The following is a 21,653-nucleotide window of genomic DNA, read 5'->3' on the forward strand; positions in this document are numbered from 1 at the left end:
AGGATTTGTCTTCCTCCACACCCCAAAATTCTTATCTGTCTTTAATACCAGCTCTGCTGGTTTTATCTTCTAAAGTTGGAGGGCCCCTATAAACCAACTTCTCTCTCTATTTTTGCTCCCATCGTTTTTGTCCTTTCTCCAGGAGGCGACCTGATCTCTCTCTTGAAGGCCTCCCATCCAAATCAGGTGGTCTTAATTGTATTTTTAGTCATCATAAAGTTTGATGCCTCACCCTTAGCCCAGAGCAGTTTCACATCATCATCCCAACGAGCAGGGCATCAAACTGTACACCTCAAGAATTCCCAGCTTGACTGTGACCTTGCAAGAATTTCTGGACTCATATGTCAATTAGGAAGTTTCCTCTCATCCGCTCAGATTTCAAGGAGGGCAGGAAGGTACAAGGGAACTTTGCCTGTATCTGACAACGGCGAATCTCTGGCAAAATATTTTTTAGAAAATTATTATTTAAAAACAAAGGTCTGTGCATTCAAAACCACAGCCACCTCCAGTTAAACGACCAGTATAAAGTAAGCAGCACATAAGCGGCACACAAAACACTGAAAAAAACATTTTACGTTCTAAATCTTATATTAATAATCCAAAAATTGAGAGAGCTATGTACAAGATCACCAACGCTTCGTTTGATCAAACTTATCCTCGTTGATCTCTACAGGAGCCTGGCGAAAGGAACATTTAAAGACTGCATCTTCCTTTTGGACACAATTTGAATACGTTTTCTGTTTGTGGCTTCTGTAGTAGATCTTGTACATAGCTCTCTCAATTTTTGGATTATTAATATAAGATGTAGAACATAGGATGGTTTTTATAGTGTTTTGTGTGCCGCGCATGTGCTGCTTACTTTATACTGGTCTACTGTGAGAATTGGCAGCATAGGCTCATTTCTTCAGTCCCTCCAGTTAAATGGCATCAGGCTTGCAACACCTGGGAGTTAAGCGACAGGGACGAAGAATTAAGCAGGACACACAGAAATGGAGATGTTTCATTTCACAGTGGTGATCGACATTAATGGCAAAACACACAGGAAAACACTCACCCCAGAGGTGACTCCGCTCCCTCTGCTTGCTCTCAGTGGCCTGGGTCACCAGAGTCTACATCTCTTTCCTCTTTACCCCCACCCCACCCAGAGCCCTGCCTTGACACCCCCCTTATACGAGTCTGCCATTCTGACCGCCCACCTCCATCAGTTGGGTTCCATATTGGACACTGAAAGTGCGGGACAATGACAGAACATCTGCACCATTATATATATTTTTGTGGGGTGTGTGGCTCCAGTCATCCATGCCCACTCCCTCCCCTCCCGCCCAGCCCAGCCCAAATACACCCAGCTCTTCCTCCCAGCTCTTTCTTCCCCTTGCGGTCCCCCCTCCCTCCCTCAAACACACGAGATGCTGCCACCAACCAATTCTTCACATTCACAAACAACGAAAGCAGAGGACAGTCCCGATCCGTCAGTCAACACGTTGCACTTGGAGGCAGCCGCCGCTGCCGCCATCGCCACCACCACTGCCACGTCAGCCGCCTGCCATCATCATAATCATCATCTTCTTCTTCTTCTTTTGGAGCTGTCAGTCCAAAGTGTCATGTGCCCGCCCCGGCGGGGAGTGGGGAGCCTTTACCTTGAGGCTTCTTCTTTCAGCTCCTTGTTCTTCCGGACCTCCTCAGCGTGCTTGTCCTGTGGAGACACCGCCAAGGTGAGGGGATGGTCACTTGCTCAGGTGGCTTCCAAACTGGGTCAAACATATTTACAGAGGAGGGTGTAGACAGATGCATTATGGTCATATCCGGCATGCTTTTAACTTGCACAATTTCAAGCGTAAGTGGTTGAAGGGGGTTGAAATTGCACGAGTTAAATGTGAGCAAGGCAGAGAGAACGAAAGGTTTGTTCGCACCAGGTATGCTTTGGGTTACTCAGCGCATAAAGAGCTTTTACGATACGATAATCTTTACTGTCATTGTCCCATACAGAACAACGAAACTGAAAAGTCTACATAAGACATTCAAAAACCAACAAGCCTGCTATCCCAGCTATCCCTACCTGGTTAGCCCCCTAAAAACTTTGATACCCCATTTTTAAATACAATATACTCCCATACAGGCTCCTTACAATGCGTTTAAAACCAGAATTGCATTTGGGTAGAAACTGTTTCTCAAGAGGCTAGTCCTAGTCTTTATAACCCTCTACCTTCTTCCAGAAGGCAGAAGCTGAAAGAGATCATTTCTGGGGTGCGCACTATCCTGCACTATCTCTGCAGCTTTCTTATGGCACCTGACAGCATAGATTTGATCCAAGGTGGGAAGAGTGCACTCAATTATTCTCTCCGCAGTCTTTACAACCCTGGACAGCATTGTTTTCCCCCTGACCGTGCAGCTCCCAAACCACACACACAGACCATAAGTTAATGCACTCTCCGTTTAAGCTCTCTGCCTTGCTTTGAGGGAGCACGTTCTGCTCAGCACACCCGTTCTGGGATGCTCTCACGAGATCTCACAATGCCATCTGAGCTCCCACGAGCTCTTGTGTGAGCATCCCTAGGCTTCTAGATCCAGTGTATGGAGATGGCCCTGCAGAAAGCTTAAAAACTCTTTCCGTGCCAGATCTGTTTGGGTTACCCCACGTGAAAAAAGCTGAGACTCTCTCCTTTGCTTGCTGGGCAAGACCCACTCAGTGTGCAAGCTCTGGGAATGCTGGTTGCAGAACCCTTGGAACCAAAACTCTGAGTCAGGTGCAATTGTACTGTGTAAGTATTTTTAAAATTGTTCTGATATTGCAGTGGTTCTCAACCTGTGGGTCCCCAGATGTTGTTGGACTACAAGTCCCATTATCCCTAGCTAGCAAGGCCAGAGCTCAGAGATGATGGGAGTTGTAGTCCAACAACATCTGGGGACCCGCAGGTTGAGATCCGCTGAATCAGGGTGGTATCCAATAGGTCCGTTCTAGTGCAAGGATTGTCCACCTAGTTCAACATCCTCAACTAGATGCCTGTGGAAACCAGGAGGCAGGACCCGAGTTCAAGAGCCCTCTCCCCTCCTGAGGTTTCGAGCAACTGGGATTCAGAAGCAGTGCTGCCTCCATCCTGCAAATCTCTCTGATGTAGCCCAACCCACACCTCCCGCAGCTCTGGCCCCTCCTCACCTTCTCCTGCAAGCGCTCCAACATAGCAGCTAGATGTGCCTCCCGGTTCTCCTTGTTGGACTCCATCTTCTGCATCAGCCTCTCCTTGGCCGTCTTGATGAAGTTGTTGTTCTCCTCGATGGCTTTCTGAATGACCTCTCTCTCGTGCTCTCGCTTCCCCGCCAGGTGCTTCAGCAGCTCTGCTTCCTGGTACTAAACTCACAAAAGCAAGACAAGGCATCAAGGACAGTCATCCTTTGACACAACCCCCACTCTTGGGAGGCGAGTATGCATCTTCCCGGTTTCCCACATGTCAAAGACGCTTCTAAGCCTCTCCTCCGTGCTTACTGTGCGTGTGAGGGGCAGGGGGCAAAAGAATGAAAGTTCTAATTCTGCTTGCGTCTTGCTTCTAAACTGATGGCTGCGGAAGGGGGTTCTGCGACTGCATTGCAGCCTTTCTGCTCTTTTGTTGTCCCCTGTGAAATGGCTTTGGAAACTGTAGCAGGAACCCCCCCCCCCATCATTCAGTTTGTACAGACTTCACACACACTCACACTCACACACTACATACGCTACACTTCTGTTATAAATTCATAGAAAATCAACCATACATCAGATTTGCACTGTTCCACTTTTTTTTACTCCATGAAGGAAGGACTACAAAATGGGGATGGTTTGATACAGGCCACCATAATCCCTTGAGCATAGCAGCACATCCGCAGGAGCCCTGCCCAGTTGCTATGCCAACCCTGATGGTCCCAGACAGAAGTCAATCAAAAAACACAACAGACTGCATACAGGAGTGGATTCAACACGGACTATAACAAAAGAACAGTGATTGGATTTCCCCTCAGGGGGCAGGAAACTGCAATCTCCCCTTTGTCACCTGGAAAGTACTCATGGGGAGGGGCGGAAAGGAGGAACCAGCCAGGTGACAGGACACTCAGGTTACCACCACAACTCCTCCCTCAACCCCTCCTTTCTGTAATGTATGCATGATGTTTCTGGGGGTGGGCTTGACCTAGAGGAGGGGAATTTCAAAAGTTTTTATAAGGTCTTGCACACCATTGTTCTGGGTCTTTCCTCTCTCCTGCGAGTGAGGGGAACACCCTGCTGCAACAGTACAATAAAGGCCAAGCCTACAGGCTGCTGATTTGCTCCAATTTACTCTGGTTGGTGTCTTTACTTTTTGTCCAAGGGAGCCCTCGGATTTTTCCGGTAACAAATCCACTCATCTCTTTCCCCTGCATGGAGTCCTATACATTTCAGAATGGCTCCCCCATATCAAATCTGAACACAACTTGTGAGCAGTGGCTGGTTATAAATCTGGGTAAGATTGCTGAGTGGTTATCAAAGTGCATTTGCATCCAAGTGTGTTCAGCCCTGTGGGTGGGATTATAGGAAGCGAGCTACTCAGCACTGCTGAAACTCTTTCCAGACAGGAAGCAGTGGGCAGCTACCACTTCCCACACATATGGAACAGGAAAGGGGTTAATGCTGGATCTGGTTACTCTGACTAGAAGGAAACTGAGCCATGGACAGGAATTCATTCATCTCTGACATCCGGCAGTTGTGGCTGGCAAGGCCCATTCTTGAGTATCTGCCAAGGTCAGGCAGGGAGACAGAGAGATGCCACCTAATGGCTGATCAATAATTCACTGGCTGGCAAACCACACACATTTCCTCATTACGGGAGCCTTCCTTGTATCATCAACACACAGTGCCTTTTTGACCTCAAAATGCTTTGGCAGCGTTTTGGAGAGCTGCTTGAGATTTTTCTGGGTCTGACGTCAGCCTCCTCCTCTGAAGCACCCCAGTCGGGAGTCTTCTTAAAGCACTTTTGCATACCGCGCTTTGCAGGCGTCTTTACCTGCATGCTTACGCAGGCAGCATGAGCAAGGCTGAGACCCTCCCTGCCCCCAGACTGTCTTGCCAGAGTGGTGCATGCTCTAGTTATCTCCCACTTGGACTACTGCAATGCGCTATACATGGGGCTCCCTTTGCAGGTGACCCGTAAACTACAACTAGTCCTGAATGCCGCAGCTAGACTAGTGACAGGGAGTGGTTGCCGAGACCATATACAGTGGTACCTCGGGTTACATACACTTCAGGTTACATACGCTTCAGGTTACAGACTCCGCTAACCCAGAAATAGTACCTTGGGTTAAGAACTTTGCTTCAGGATGAGAACAGAAATTGTGCTCTGGTGGTGTGGCAGCAGCGGGAGGCCCCATTAGCTAAAGTGGTGCTTCAGGTTAAGAACAGTTTCAGGTTAAGAATGGACCTCCGGAACGAATTAAGTACTTAACCCGAGGTACCACTGTAGCACTGGTCCTGAAAGACCTACATTGGCTCCCAGTACATTTCCAAGCACAATTCAAAGTGTTGGTGCTGACCTTTCAAGCCCTAAACGGCCTCAGTCCTGTATAACTGAAGGGGCATCTCCACTTCCATCGTTCAACCCGGACATTGAGGTCCAGCACAGAGGTGGAGAAGTGAGGTTACAGAGAACCAGGCAGAGGGCCTTCTTGGTGGTGGCACCTGCCCGCCCTGTGGAACGCCCTCCCATCAGATGTCAAGGAGATAAAGAACGACACAACTTTTAGAAGACAACTGAAGGCAGCCCGGTGTCTGGAAGTTTTTAATGTTTACATTTAGCGTGTTTTTATATGTACTGTGAGCCGCCCAGAGTGGCTGTAGAAACCCAGCCAGCTGAATGGGGTATAAATAACAAAATTATTATTATTATTATTATTATTATTATTATTATTATTATTATTATTAAACTGGGCACAGAGAGGGCAACTCCTCTGTAGCTAACAAACATTAGTTTCTTTGTTCCCTCCCCTTTCAATGACCACCATACTGCCTTTAAATCCCCCTTTGTGAGTTTATTACCAGAGGTTTGTTAGCATAGGCTCCCTTAGTTACATTGCACTCTGTGTAGGCCCAGAGGCTCCCTTCCCTTGCACCAAGGCAGGAACTTTATGACTACATTACAAAACCAAAAGCACAGTATGACTATGCAGGTGGTGGAGTCTCCTTCAGAGGAGGTTTTACAGCAGAGGTTGGATGCCCATCTACCATATATGATTTAGCTGAGATTCCTGCATCACAGGGGATTGGACTAGTCAACCCCTGGAGTCCTATCTGAGTCTACAATTGTATGAAGATGGCAGTGTGCATACTCTGACCAAAGGAATGTGTCTGCAGAAGGCTGTGAATGCTCTTGATGGCCCTTGAGAAATAAACTCCAGAAACTTATAACATTTCCTGAGTTGCATCCTGTTTCATTGATTGGGTCAGGTGCTTGTTTCCCTTAGGAGTCAAGCTAGAGCCACAAAAGCAGGGGGGGGTTCTAGGGGACTGAAGATTCTTTCCTGAATTTCCTTTTGTCCTTTTTTATCAAGGCTTATAGTCTTGTCACAAAGGGACACAGGTGGCGCTGTGGGTTAAACCACAGAGCCTAGAACTTGCTGATCAGAAGGTCGGCTGTTCGAATCCCCACGACAGGGTGAGCTCCCGTTGCTCGGTCCCTGCTCCTGCCAACCTAGCAGTTCGAAAGCACATCAAAGTGCAAGTAGATAAATAGGCACCGCTCCGGCGGGAAGGTAAACGGCGTTTCCGTGTGCTGCTCTGGTTCGCCAGAAGCGGCTTAGTCCTGCTGGCCACATGACCCGGAAGCTGTATGCCGGCTCCCTCGGCCAGTAAAGCGAGATGAGCGCCGCAACCCCAGAGTCGGCCACAACTGGACCTAATGGTCAGGTGTCCCTTTACCTTTACCTTAGCCTTGTTACAGAGAGGTAATGGGTCTGCTTGCAGATGTTGAGAGCAGACTCATAAACTGCTCACCAATGAAAATGCTGGAAGGATGCAACTGGCAGGATGTGACATTTGGACCACTGCAGTTGCCCTTTTCCTGGCACATGGGGGAGATGGCAAGTTTCCTTCCCAGTCCCCTGTATGACCAAACCATGTCCTGCCCCCTGAAAGGCCTGCCACGTTTGCCAACTGAGGAAGGGTCTCACCTTGCGTCTCTCCTCAGCCGCTTCCAGCTTCTTCTGGATCTCTTCCAGGGAGGGGTCTCGCCGCCGGGGCAGAGAGGCATTGAATTCTGGGATCCCGTCGAAGGAGGGTGGCTTCAGGATGACCTCAAAGGACTGGCCGGAGGTGCGCTTGTTGAGCTCGATGACCTCCATGTCAGAAATGACGCACCAAGTGAGGTCTACGGTGTCTACTGGAAGAGAAGAGGGAGGGAGAGGCTGGGATGTAATCGTGCTAAAGAGCAAATGTGTTAATGGAGGAAATTAATCTGGGAATAACTCAGGGCATCCAGCTAGAGAAAGCACAGGAAGGGGTCTTATTCAGAGTCAGACAACTGGTCCATTGAGCTTAGCACTGGCAGCGATTCTCCAGTGTTTCAGACAGAAAGTCTCCGCAGCACCACCTGGATATACCACTGAGAACTGAACTTGAGAGCTTCCCTGGTTGCCAAACACCCACCAGACACCCGCCAGACATCAGATGATATAATCCAGTCCCCACATTGGATTTGATTCCAATCAGCAGAGGAGGATTTAGGGCAGTGTGACCGGCTGGCCTGCACTGGGAGCTGAGTCGAGGGGGCACAGCAGGGCATCACAACTATGACATAGTGAACTGAGCAGAACGGAAGACGAGAAGCAAGGGGCGCCAAATTTTGGGCTCACACAGAGCACCACTGAAATTTGAAAGAACAAAGTCTGCCCCTGCAACCAGGCTGCTACCAACATGAGTTCTGTCCTGTGATAACAGATTGTGCGCTCTGGATCATGTTCCCAGAACACGAAAGATCTACATTGGCTTCCAGTACGTTTCCAAGCACAATTCAAAGTGTTGGTGCTGACCTTTAAAGCCCTAAACGGCCTCTGTCCAGTATATCTGAAGGAGCATCCCCACCCCCATCGTTCTGCCCAGACACTGAGGTCCAGCGCCGAGGGCCTTCTGGCGGTTGCCTCACTGCGAAAAGCCAAGTTACAGGGAACCAGGCAGAGGGCCTTCTCGGTGGTGGCACCTGCCCTATGGAACGCCCTCCCACAAGATGTCAAAGAGAAGAACAACTACCAGACTTTTAGAAGACATCTGAAGGCAGCCCTGTTTAGGGAAGCTTTTAATGTTTAACAGACCACTTTATTTTAATACTTTGTTGGAAGCCGCTCAGGGTGGCTGGGGAGACCCAGCCAGATGGGTGGGGTATAAATACTACATTATTATTATCCTTATCCTTATCCTTATCCTTATCCTTATCATCCTTATCATTATCATCATTATCAAACCCTCGACAACATCTCAGATGTGGAGATCTTCACCAAACAAGCAAGTTTGGGAAAGGCTTCCAGACTTCAGAGTAGAAAGCATGAACCCCACAAGAACAAAGAAAGAGCCCCTCCTCAGCATCTGGGGAACCTATTCTTCTCTCCACCCCACTATTTTTCATTATTATAATTGTATTTATTAAATTTATATTCCGCCCTTCATCTGAAGATCCCAGGGCAGTTCACTACAGGAAAAGGCTATGCTCCAGCTGCTTCTTTCTCTGGGGTCACTAAATAAAAATGAAATAGGTGTTTGGAGAGGGAATGGACCATGATGTTTCTGTGGGATGTGAAACACAAGAGCAGTCAAGTACAACATTCCTAGAGTGGACATGTTTACACATGGGGAGGAATGTTTGTCCAGCCAGCAGGTAAACTTCCTGTTTCCTTCTGGGCTGGGACAGACTTCCTCTGCATGGGACTAGAGGTGGGTGTGGCCTCACCTGTGCAGGTAACAAATGCATAGGACTGGGACCATCTCTCTCTCTGTGACTACTTTTGTCGAAGAAGCAACATCTCCTTAGCCAAAGATTCCTCAGCCCAGAGAGGACAAAGAGACTGTCTCCTTATGAGATAGTTTCCAGGTGTATGTTACTTTTCTAAGCTAAGTCTGCCTTCTGGGGTCCTATTGTGAACAGAATGATATGTGAGTAAACCTTTTTATACTTTTGTAGAAGACTGTGTCATGTCTTATCTTTTATGAGGGAATAAAAGGAAAATACTAGAACAGTTATTAAAGAGGCTTTAGCGAGCCTGAGCTAACGCATCCGCTGTGAGTTTAAAAGGGGGGATGTTACTCTGCTAAATTGTGGAACTTGTTAACACAAGTTGGAAAAGGATATAATCAGACAAGATATCCTCTCCTGCATCCCTGAATATTCCCACAGTTTCTCTCCTTGCCAGGAGCAGGCGCAAGGAGCATCCAGCTGTTGTCAGACCTGAACTACTAACCTAGATTCCATTCCTAGCAAGACCAGGTTTGGTAGTGGATGCCTGGCTGCTTTGATCACTTAGGACCATCTCGACTACAGAGCAGCTTAAACCTAAGTGACATGTAAATGTCAAAACAATTCAATTTTTCACAAACGTAATTTTTATAAAAGAAAAGAAGTGGAGCCTCTCCTGTGTCACTCGTAGGGTGTGGGGCATGCCTGCTTGCATTGTCTAGAGTATAGGGATGCATAATGCATGTCTTAGATTCATAATATATCATCATATATAATATATTACCTTCAAGCCTTCTCAGAGCCCATGGGAAAGGGTGGCAGGAGGGAGTGCTGCCATCCACCATTTGTGGAAAAGATCATGGGCAGAAGGAGCTGAGCAAATGGGACACATAGGGCAGCAGCCCCAAACCCACCAGCGTCTGGGAGTTAATGGGTCGGTTGCTTCACTTACCTTCGTATTTATAAGATGGTTTGTTTAAGGGGTCTGAGAGGAAGCAGGAACAGAAGAGAGATACTAAAGGGAGCTCCTTCATTTTTTCTTTGTAGGCTGCAGGGAGAGGAAAAGACGTTTTGTCAGGAAAGATCAAAGTCCATCACTAAACAGACTCCCATCCATACAACTGCCTGGCCTCTTCTTCCTCCTCTTTATCTCGCTGATGCCCTTGTAGAACGGGGACAGGGCCGGTACACCCGTAAGGTGGACTGAGAAAGCTGCCTCAGGTGGCAGAAAGCCATGAGGCAGTGCCCCTGCCCGTTGGAAGTTGATACTCTTCCGTTGGCAGACAGGTGGTGGTGCTTTCAGATGAGATCTTGTGAGATCTTGCTGAAATCTCACACATTCTGCACAAGATCATACCAAAATATTGGATTGTCTCATGCTCTCTGTGCATAGCTGTCAACGTTTCCCTTTCTTAAAGGGAAATTCCCTTATTCTGAATAGGATTCCTCGCAAGAAAAGGGAAAAGTTGACAGCTATGCCTCTATGAGATCTCTCCAAAAACCGTTGCCATTTCATGGGTGCTACAGCACAACCCAAGTAAGGGAGGCGTGGGTGGGGGCAGTAGCAGGGCAGCTGTCCCTAGATGGGGACAAAACTAGGACGAGCCAGCTCTGCCTGTCATTAGCCCTGGTGGGACCTTCTGATGGTCTCCCTGCCTTCTGACCCACCCATCCCAAGGAGCAAACACCAGCAAGGGTGCTATAATTCCATGTTTTAGTCATGGGCTTGGTGGAAGCATTTGACCATAGGTTGCGCAATGTGGGAAGAAAGATGCTGGCCTTTTTGACTGATCCAAGACAAGGGTCTTCTTATCTTCTCCATGGACCTGCTTATCGACCAAGCAGCGAGAGCACTCGCGTTTCCATACCTGCCAGCGTCATGGTGCCTGGTGTTCTGGGCCTCCTGCTGTCCGAGCGCGTATCCGAGTAGGCAAAGATCGTGTCCTGCTTGCAAGCTGTGGAGACATGAAAGAAAGCAAATGCACAAGGGTGAATTTAGTTACCGGGTTGTACTTTGAACTTTTCCAGAAAAAAGGGGGGAAACATAATGTCAAGATGCTACAGCTGATATGCTGAAGAAAGGAAAAACCAATGGTGGTATCTAGCTTTGGCAGAGCTATTTCACAGTTACCATAATATAGATATTAAATATAATAATATAATAATATAATATAATATAATATAATATAATATAATATAATATAATATAATAATATAGATATTATTGCACCCAGTAAACCAGATTCTAGGCTGGGTTCTGCAACAATGCAAAAGGTGATTGGTACAAATTAATAGCATTTGAATATTTAACCCCCTTATTTCTGTTTCTGAAAGTGTGAGGAGAGGTGAAGAGCTCTGTCAGGCAGTGAAATGTCCACCCTGATCCAGCAGGCTATTACTGCGCCTCTCTGTTCAATCCCAGTTAAGAGCCTACCACTCCTCAATAAATTTCTTCACTTATTTTCCAGAGACCCTTCTAAGTAAGGGCTGTTTCGAACAACTGCCTTCCCCTCTACAACTGTGAAGTGTTGATTTTGTTGATCAGGTCTTGTTTGCAAGAATGCAGCTACTCACAGCAAGACTATTACTAACTCGATGCATTTTTGGTTCAACCTTCGTACCCCCACTGGAGTAAGTAATAATATCGCTGTTCTTCAGAAGTTTAATATCTCCAGATGATTTTCTCCTCCCTTGGAAAAGATACAGGGATAGGCAGAATGGCCTAACAAGCACTTGGCCCATGTTCACAGGCTGTGTAAAGCTAAGAACATGTGGGTTATTGTAGCCAGTGCAGGTATCTCTGCTCCATTTGGCAAAGATAGCTTTCTGGAGTTAGAATCATAGAGTTGTAGAGCTGGAAGGGACCCAAAGGGCCATCTAGCCCAACCCCCTGTAATGAGAAGGGCACTCTAACCAACACAGACACAAGAGGCCACCTGACAGTGTGAATCAGCGCTTGGAAGGGAATGGTACCAGGTCTCCAATGACCCCAGTTAACACAGCCCTCACAGCTAGGGAGGGAAAACAGAGTCTAGACAATGGGAGCCATTCGGTACCATACACAGGGTGGGGAAGCAGCTGCTCTGCAGAGAAGAGATAGATGGAATTGTCCTTTTAAAAGTTATCATGGCTCTCTGGGCCCTACACTCATGTCTCGAAAGACGAGCAGAGCAAAGCATCCAACCAAAATGTCATGGGACAAGGAGTGGGGGATGAAATATCAAAGAGAAATCATGAGGTTTCATTATTACTTTTTTGTGGTCAGCCAGCCTGGGGTCATGAAGCGGTCTGACTTTTAGTGTGCCATGTAGTCTGACGTTGTTGTTGTTTAGTCGTTTAGTTGTGTCCAACTCTTCATGACCCCATGGACCAGAGCACGCCAGGCACTCCTGTCTTCCACTGCCTCCCGCAGTTTGGTCAAACTCATGCTGGTAGCTTTGAGAACACTGTCCAACTATCTCGTCCTCTGTCATCCCCTTCTCCTTGTGCCCTCCTTCTTTCCCAACATCAGGGTCTTTTCCAGGGAGTCTTCTCTTCTCATGAGTTGGCCAAAGTCTTGGAGCCTCAACTTCAGGAGCTGTCCTTCCAGTGAGCACTCAGGGCTGATTTCCTTCAGAATGGAGAGGTTTGATCTTCTTGCAGTCCATGGGACTCTCAAGAGTCTCCTCCAGCACCAGAATTCAATTCTTCGGCGATCAGCCTTCTTTATGGTCCAGCTCTCACTTCCATACATCACTACTGGGAAAACCATAGCTTTCACTATACAGACCTTTGTTAGCAAGGTGATGCCTCTGATGTAGGGGTAGCCAATGTGGTGCCCTATGGAAGTGGCTGGGCCACAACTCCCATCAGCCCCAGCCAGCACAGCCCATGGTAGAGGATGCTGGGAGTTGTAGTCACATATATCTTGAAGGTGCCACGCTTGTTTGCCCCTGTTCCGGCAAACTACAGCTGGGCTAGGCTTTGTGCTGGGGCTCCTGCAGCAGGCATGATGTGTCTGGGGCATTTGCGTGACCGCCAAACCTACATCCCAGCTGGACAAAATCCATATATAGCTGTAGATGCTCTGGCAACAGGCTACAGAGCAAATCAGGCTGCTAAGCCTCCATTGCCTTCCCATCTGACACAGCTTCTGTCAAAGTTCTTCCCACTCACTGCTTATATAAGACTCAGCAGGCTGCAGCTGCGGGGAGTTCGTCCCAGCCTACAATGAAGGGGGAGTCCCGGTCTGTTCACAAGTGATGCTCAGATCCGGTTTTGTGCTCAAAGGCACATTGGCCATAACTGTGTTGCATTTGCCCTCTTCCTGCATTGCATTAGCAACACACATGTCCATAAACCATCATTTCTGCCACACGTGAAAAGGGACTGGGCCTTCCAGCCAGCTATTTTTGGCTACCAGCCATGCTGGCTAGGCTCTGCCTCCTTCAATGGTCCTGAATACCAGTTGCTGGAAAGAGCAGGAGGAGAGAGGGCTCTTGCACTCAAATCCTGCTTGCGGGGCTCCCGGAAGGGGCATCTGGTTGGCCACTGTGAGAACAGGAGGTTGGACTAGAAGGGCCATTGGCCTGATCCTGTTCTTGGGTAGGTATACTGCATAGCGCAAGTGGGGGAAAGCCACCGGGTGTAGTGTCAGGCACAGAGCACAGAGTCCTTCTGAGAATGCGATCAGAAGATATCTTTGCAAATGGAAGTTGACACCTTGTTTGCTGTGATGGGGGGGTGTGGAATTGGGGGGCATTAGTAGCAGGGAGGGGTGCTTTGCCCCCACCTGATCAATTGTGACACTTGACTACAGCACATAGTGGTGCAGCTGTCACAGGACTGATGGGTAAGAACATGCTCAAGACCACTGTTTTCTTTACTGCTGGTTCATCCTATCCTTCCAGGGTTGCATCGTGGCACGTGGCACGGAAAGCAGACATTGAGGGCAAGGTTCTAGCTTGTTTTCATTCTAAATATATTTTTAATTCTCTTCCTTAGCTACCTCGGATGTATAAAGCCCTGCTCTTAAGCTCCTCCAGGTGTCTGGAAGCTGGCTGGTGGTGAGGAATGGGACACTCTGCACATGTTCAAAGGAAATCATGCCATCCCACCTTGTCCTACAAGTTCCTCTCGTGAAGCTTCCCATACTTTCTGGTGGCAAGAGGTGCTTGACAGTGGAACTGATTCCCTCAGAAGGTGTGGACTCTCCTTTGGAGGCTTTTAAAGAGAGGCTGGATGGCCATCTTTCAGCAGTGATCCCTGAATTGCAGGAGTTGGACTAGATGAGCCTTGGGGTTCCCTTCCACCTCTACAGTTCTAGGATTCAACCCCACCACCAGACAAGACCCTCAGATGGCTTTTTCCTTTCCATGATGCTCAGCACTCATCCCAGGAGCGCTAATTGTGGCTGACAGGCCACCCCTTCCTTTGTCATGACTTCGCAAGCGGCTTTGTCAACAGCTGCGGGGGCTTATCCTTGGCTCTAACCAGATGATGAGTATGAAAATCTCCTTTAGGAAAAGGCCAGCTTGGAGGTGTGGGTGGGGTTGGGCGAGAAACGAACTAACTAGGGTGGCCACCTACACAGAAAGGGGGCAGAAGGAGAAATAGATTCATTGGTGCCAATAGATGCAAATTCAGAAACAAGGAGCAGATTTCAGACAGAAAGGGGGAGACTGTGACCAGGTGAGCTTTGTTCTTCCTAATCTGCTGTCCATCACGTGTTAATTGCTGATGGGCAACTTCCACCCCACGCCTCCCTTCTTCGAACAGAAGATGCTTTCTTTCACTGAGAGGACTGCCCTCTGCTAGAGCTAGGTGGTGCAGATGTGAGACAGGCAAGGGAGAGAAACAGAGAGCGAGGACGCTGCCCATCTTTGCAGTGGTTCCGCCACGGATGCTCCTCCGGAGCTTAATGAATAAGGGAGTGCGGAGGAAACAACAGCCCTGTATAATATAGGATGAGCTCATTCGAGCTGCAAACAGGCAGGGCATGACGGGAGAGACCTCGCTTTGCAGCCACCTACAAAATGGAAGCTCCACAGCACGCCTTTGCATGCATGTGTAAGTATTGGGGGGGGGGGGTTCATTGGCTTCTTTCACCTGCCACATCCCCCAAAACTCATCGCTCGCAGCACGCAGGCACCCGGCAGAAATTAAGAAAATAGCAAAGGCATGCAGTGAGAAGGCATAAAAACTAACTTAATATATTTTTTTTCTCATCCAGCAATTATCCTATTCCACCACCACCACCCAGAAATAATCGTTTGCACACTTGGCAAAAAAGGAATGTGGAAGAATGAGTGGCATAGCTGTCAGCTTTCCCCTTTTCTTGCGAGGAATCCTATTCGGAATAAGGGAACTTCCCTTTAAAACGTTGACAGCTATGATGAGTGGCTCTTGCCACATGGTCAGCCTCTGTGCTTAGATGTCAGACGCCGGGAGAAGCAAAGATCGCCCTCTGACATTATTCTTGTTATTTTTAAATACCCTCTATTGGCTTCATACGCAGCAGGTTTGCAAAAGCGAGCGAGCGAAATTTATCCCCTTGGAAGGGTCTTTATCAGGAACTCAGCTCCTCCGCCCCTTCCCAAAGAATTCCAGCGCCCACTCCTGCATTGATTTCTGGAAGGGGGTCTCTCTCCCCACCCACCCTCGACCAGCAAGGCATTGCAGTTTCCCTTGAATGACAGGCGAGAGAGCGGCTGCCTCCCCTTCCCTTTTGGCATGCCTCGTGGAAACAAAAGTAAGGATTTGGTGACGTAAGGGTGGAAGATGGCTCCGATGGCAGCCACGAGTTCCCCTCTAGCTTGAACACCGCCGTCAGTCACAGAGGAAAAGCATGGGGAGGGATAGAGGCTATTGTACATGACCCCACCCCCATTTGTACATCACCCCCCAATCCCTTGCAGACATGGTGCATGTAACATGTTTGTTGGGAAATCCACGGCCAAAAGCACACACACACACACACACACGTGCAATCATCCACATTTGCATACTCTCATTTCTCCTCTGGAGCGGAGGGGGAAGCACTCTGCACATGCTCTCTAGAGCCACTTCACTATTACTACTTTGCTAGTTCAAAGACTCGACCATTGCAGTTAAAGCTGGTCCTTCTTCAGCTAAACCCCGGAGAACCCTGACTAATAAATATTAAGCCCCGATGTGGTCTTTCTCTGGAGGAAAAGTACAATGCGGAAGTGAACTGAGGCTAGGCTGAATATGACCTGTAGGAGTAAAAAATAAAGCGAGGGGCCGTAAGCAGGAGTTTGGTTAGAGAGGTCTGCCCCCCCCTCCAAGAAATGGAACAGTTTTTGGGATCGCCTGTTGCTGCCCAGAAGAACCAGGGGAAGGAGGTTTGTTAAGCAGCGAAGAGAAGATTCTGCCTATCAGCCTGGAGAGCAATGACTAACTGGGATGGGAGGATTACAGAGCTGAGTGCCAATTCTGTGCTCATTGTTGAGACCATAGGCACTGCACGCTGCTGCCCCCTGAAATTAGGCATCTGGGCAATCCAGATTCTGTACAAGGGAAGCTGAATCCTGCAATCAAGGAATATAATGCACATGGGGGAAACTGTAGCATTGCTCTTAGGGCTTTTGTTTCGTTCGTGTTTTTTTCTGCATAGTTTTGGTTTTGCTGGGCAAGAGGGAACTCAGCAGGGCACTAAAAGCCCCACCCCTGACCACAGGAAACCTTCTGCAGCCCCTCCTCTGATGTCAGCAAGCAAGTGCTGCTCACCCACTTGTTCGTCTTCGCACCACAGGGACCAGAAACTCACTATTTTTAGGTGAGAGTGGAGAAATTTCCGGCTCTCCCACGAAATTGTGGGAGGCAGGCAGCGTTGCTCATTGTCGCTGGGTCTGCATTAGGGTGTGTTAATTGCAAGTGTGGAAGTAGAAGGAGAAGGAAGAGCAGTTAGGAAAAGAGAGAGACATAAATGCCCCCCCCCTCCAAAAAAAGTGCTGACTTCCAATGAAAACTGACCTGACTTTTTGACTTTCTTTTCTTAAAGCTACACTGGCATCTCTGTGGCTGTCCCTGAAGCCACGAGGCGCCCAACCCGTTTTGTTAACGACAGTCTTTCATATTGCACTGGGAGAAACAAAACCGTCTTGTTGGGACCACAGACAGGTTATGTTATAGTGACTGCAACAAATGGAAAGCAGCAATTTCTTCTTAGGTATAGGCACTCTCACTCACACCCACATACACACAAACCCCTAAGTGGTGAAATGTAGGAAGGGAAGGAGGGGCAAAGCACGGGGTGGAGGGGGGCAGTTGGATGCCCAATGCCAGCACATGGTGACAAAAAGAAAATGTGGTAGATTAAGAGATGGATGAAGAATAATGTGGTTGATAAAAGGCGAGCATAGCGTGGCAAGAAAAAGGAATACAGGGTCATTTAAATAGAAATAATCACAAGGTGTACTATAGAAATTTATATTACCTTCTCTCTCTCTCTCTCTCTCTCTCTCTATATATATATATATCTGCAGGCAGGCAGGCAGGCAGGCAGGCAGGAAGGAAGGAAAGATAGATAGATGATAGATAGATAGATAGATAGATAGATGATATAGATAGATGATAGGTAGGTAGATAGATAGATAGATAGTCAGACAGGAGGGTGCAGAAAATTTTACGCTGACTTCCCAAAGCCAGCGGGCATAAGGTGTGCTGGGGACCTGCCCAATCACAGCCTTTCCCATGCCTACCCCTTCTCCAACTCTAGCCCCTGCTTTTGAGGGTTCAGCATTTGCCCCCCTCCCCCAGGAAACAACTTCAATGCTAGGGAGACATAGTATTTAGTCCCTCGGTTCGCTCCCCACTTCCCTGGCCTTGCAGCTGCTTGTGGGGTACCCTCTCCTGAGCCTGATGCTACTTACCCCCTTGCCAGATCGACACCTGGTCCAGCCGCTCCCAGCCTCTCACTCGCTTCCTTCCAGGAAAAGATGCTAAAAGATCCACTTAGCATCTGCCAGGCTGCCAAGCTCTCACCATGACATCACCTCCGAGCCAGCCGATTGGCTGCGCTCATGAGGCCTGCTGATTGGGCAGCATCTTCCTGGGAATATAGAATCGCCTGAGTAACTCCTCGGGTGAGCCAGGTGTGCCGGGATGATGTCACACACAAAAAAAGCTATTTCCAAGATGCAGAAGGACAAGACAGGCAGCGTGCTTGCTTAGGAAGGAAAAGGTGCTCCAGGGACAATATAGGTTATCTCCATGGATGCTGCGAAGACACGATAAACCCTTCTATAGCAAACCAGCAATTGTTATCCAACTCAGTACAGAGAAGAAGCATATTTGAGCAGTAAATGATCGTTGCCACATTCTCTGCCCAGAACAAGCTAAGACTGAGCGTCTTTTGGAAGTGGTGTTAGGGGTTTTAAAAAATTGCTTTGGCTGGATTTTATTTCTTCAATCAGGGTGAAGCTGCTAAGTTGATGAGCAGGGGAAGAACTGTCCTTAGTGCACTTTTTGTATACAGTGGTACCTCGGGTTACATATGCTTCAGGTTACAGACGCTTCAGGTTACAGACTCCGCTAACCCAGAAATAGTACTTTGGGTCAAGAACTTTGCTTCAGGATAAGAACAGAAATCGTGCTCCGGCGGCATGGTAACAGCAGGAGGCCCCATTAGCTAAAGTGGTGCTTCAGGTTTCAGGTTAAGAACGGACCTCCAGAACGAATGAAGTACGTAACCAGAGGTACCACTGTATAATAATGTATTCCTAGGAGCTTTTCTATGGCTGTAGAAGCCAAGCGATTGTATTGGAAGCCCTCAGGTCAGAGGGGGTCCCAGCCTTTAAACATGTCAACTCACACTTTCACATGTAGGTAGGTAGTTATTGCATGGTGTGATATTTTGGAGTGAGGTTGCTTTATTGGTTTTATTGGGTTGAATTATCTTTTTTAGATGCAATCCTCGCTGGGATTGAAGGGGGGCGTAACAAACAGAATGTAAAGAATGAAAGCAAGCATATTAATACTGCTGCTGTAGATAGGAAGCTGCCTTCTGAGTCAGATCATTGGCCGATCTAGCTCAGTATTGTAAACACCGACTGGTAGCCATGCTCCAGAGCTTCAGGCAGGTGACATTACCACCCCTACCTGTAGATGCTGGAGACTGAAATTGGGAACTTTTGCGTTTAAAGCTCTAGGACTGAGCTATAGCCCTTCCTCCTATGCGACATACAAGCATATCTACTTGTGAGTAAGCACCCTACTGTGGCATCTCAAGTTGCAGGCTTTCCAGGAGAGGCAATCAGCTCCACCTCATAGGCAAGTTGATTGAAAGTACAGTTGCCAAGTGATGGCCTGGGTTGTGACTGTGCTTTTAACAGCAGCTGAAATCAGTCTCCTGGCACATAGATAGCACTATCACTTCCTTGTTGTTTAAGGGCACAAGAAGATTTTTTTAAAAAATTGGCAACCCTAACTGAAAGAGAAATGAAACGAAACAGAAAACAAAAAAACAAGTGACGAGGAGGAGGTGGAAAAGGAGTGAGGTTCTCAGTTCCAATCTTTTGAAAGACAGCTCTCTTAGAAATTTGGTGGTCTTTATTTTTGTTGTTAAATGCATCCTGACCATCACCATACCTGGACTAACAAAGAAGGCAAGCAGGAAAAAGAACAAAAGAGCCACACAGGAAGACAATGGATTTGTTAAACAGCTCCACTCAGGCTGGTGGTGTGATCTGGCCGACCCAGCTACTGGTTTTCTCCTGAGAGGTTTGCACAATTGTGCCTTTGACAAGGCAGCCGAAATAGTGACGACGGCCACCAGCTTGGGTGGCTTTTAAAAAGGATTAGACAAATACAGGAAGATAAAAGTTGCCAAGGCTTACTAGGCAGGATGGCTAGGTTTTATCTCCACGGTCAGAGCTCGTAATTTTTCTGAACACCAGTTTCTGAGAATTGCAGGAGGGGAGAGTGCTATTGTGCTCAGATCCAGCTTATGACCTTCCCTGTAGAACAGAGTGCTAGAGTAGCTAGCCTTTGGCCTGATCCAACAAGGGTTGTCTTATGTTCTTTAAACAGCCAACTGTTTCTGTCACCCTAGCACACCAATTTCCAGATGCATGTAAAATATTTCTTGGTTGGTTTACAACCATAATCCGATCCGGAGGTCCACTTGTCAACCAAAACAGGTTGTAACCCAAGGTGCGCTTTTGCCAATGAGGTCTCCCCCCCAAAAATTGTTGTAATCCAAAAAAATGGGTTGTAATCCAAAAAAAGGGACACGTACTTCCAGGTTTGACGTGGTTGTAATCCAAAACGGTTGTAATCCAAAACGGTTGCAAACCAAGGTACCACTGTATATGAGAAGCAGGCATGTTTCTCATATGCGTTCCCTTGTTGGCATGCTTGAGGCATGACTGAACTGCCACATGAAAATGTTATCATACGTTGAAATGGGTCAGCCTCCATAGCCTTTCAACTGAGCAGCACACAGCAGATGGAACTGTGGGATGTGAAACACATAGCAGTCAAGTACAACATTCCTAGAGCGGACATGAAGAGGGATGTTTGTCCAGCCAATAGAAAACTTTCTGTTTCCTCCTGAGCTGGGACAAGCTTCTTCTGCATGTGACTAGAGGTGGGCATGACCTTACCTGCCCAGGTAACAAAAGGGGCAAGGCAGGCAACACACTTCCTCTTCTCCACCTTGCTTTCGACATGTGAGCAGAAGTGACTGCCAGTCTGCAGTCACTGGGACTAACCCCCATATGGGGTAGTTCCACATGTATATATTTTTGTAACCTAAGTCTGCCTTCAGGGATCCATCTGTGAACTGAATGATTGTGAGTAAACTACTTTTATACTTTTTAATCAAGACTGTGTCGTGTCTATCCTTTTTAAGAGGGATATAAGGGATTACCAGGAATCTTATATTTAGAGGCTAAAACTAGCCTCAGCAAGCTAACCGCTCTGCAATTTAAAAGGGGAATGTTTAAAACGCTGCTAAGTTATAAAACTTGCTAGCACAAGTTAGGAAGGATATTAGTAAACAATATATCCTCTCCTGGGACGCGGGTGGTGCTGTGGTGTAACCACTGAGCCTTGGGCTTGCCAATCAAAAGGTTGGCGGTTCGAATCCCTGCGACAGAGTGAGCTGTTGTTCAGTCCCAGCTCCTGCCAACCTAGCAGTTTGAAACACATCAAAGTGCAAGTAGATAAATAGGTACCGCTCCGGCGGGAAGGTAAATGACATTTTTGTGCGCTGCTCTGATTTCGCCAGAAGCAGCTTAGTCATGACCCGGAAAAACTGTTTGCGGACAAACGCCGGCTCCCTTGGCCAGTAAAGCAAGATGAGCACTGCAACCCCAGAGTCGTTTGTGACTGGACTTAATTGTCAGGGGTCCTTTACCTTTACCTTTTATCCTCTCCTACCTCCCTGAACATTCCCACAGGAACTTCCATATACAGCAGCAGCATACCCCTGAATAGCCATTTCTGGGACAAACAGCACGAGTTCACATTGTACCGTCTAACTTTGAATGTAGCTTGCCATAAGAATAGGCCATAAATTAGATCAATGCTGCAAACCATCCATGGACAGCAGAGCAAATTCTGTCTAGTCAGATCAATACGATTTGTCAATTTCAAACTCCTCTTTGGCTCTGCTTCAGTTATTCTTAATTGTTCACTTTATATGTTGTGAGCCACTTTGGGCACAATTTTGTGGAAAAGTGGTATACACATAAAAAGATGCTGATGATGTAACAG

General features: G+C 47.6%; 1 protein-coding gene across 4 annotated transcripts; it reads right to left on the reverse strand.

The window, feature by feature from the left end:
- Positions 1-1,328: 1,328 nt before the first annotated feature.
- Positions 1,329-17,964, reverse strand: STMN4 (stathmin 4). 4 transcript variants are annotated; one of them, XM_083432810.1, is made up of 6 exons: positions 17,807-17,964; positions 10,802-10,888; positions 9,886-9,981; positions 7,162-7,367; positions 3,155-3,346; positions 1,329-1,693 (listed from the first exon to the last, which is right to left on the reverse strand). In XM_083432810.1, the coding sequence occupies exons 2-6, from the start codon at positions 10,812-10,814 to the stop codon at positions 1,634-1,636; spliced, it is 567 nt and encodes a 188-aa protein (XP_083288936.1). In that variant the 5' UTR covers positions 10,815-10,888; positions 17,807-17,964; the 3' UTR covers positions 1,329-1,633. The 4 variants fall into 4 exon arrangements, with proteins under 4 accessions (XP_083288936.1, XP_083288934.1, XP_083288935.1 ...); XM_083432808.1 differs by having other exon boundaries at positions 1,330-1,693; positions 7,162-7,370; positions 17,807-17,963; XM_083432809.1 differs by having other exon boundaries at positions 1,330-1,693; positions 7,162-7,370; positions 10,802-10,880; positions 17,750-17,847.
- Between the last annotated feature and the right edge of the window lie 3,689 nt (positions 17,965-21,653).

Source organism: Podarcis tiliguerta (genome assembly GCF_965153285.1).
Source record: "Podarcis tiliguerta genome assembly, chromosome: 3".
Lineage (NCBI taxonomy): Eukaryota > Metazoa > Chordata > Lepidosauria > Squamata > Lacertidae > Podarcis > Podarcis tiliguerta.

What these genes read in the sequence shown, in the direction of transcription:
- STMN4 (XM_083432808.1), bottom strand. An exon ending in ACCATCTTATAAATACGAAG is followed by an intron (nt 7,371 to 9,885) that starts GTAAGTGAAGCA and finishes CTTCTCTTCCAG; the next exon opens with TAGACACCGTAGACCTCACT. An exon ending in CGGCTGAGGAGAGACGCAAG is followed by an intron (nt 3,347 to 7,161) that starts GTGAGACCCTTC and finishes TTGTGAGTTTAG; the next exon opens with TACCAGGAAGCAGAGCTGCT.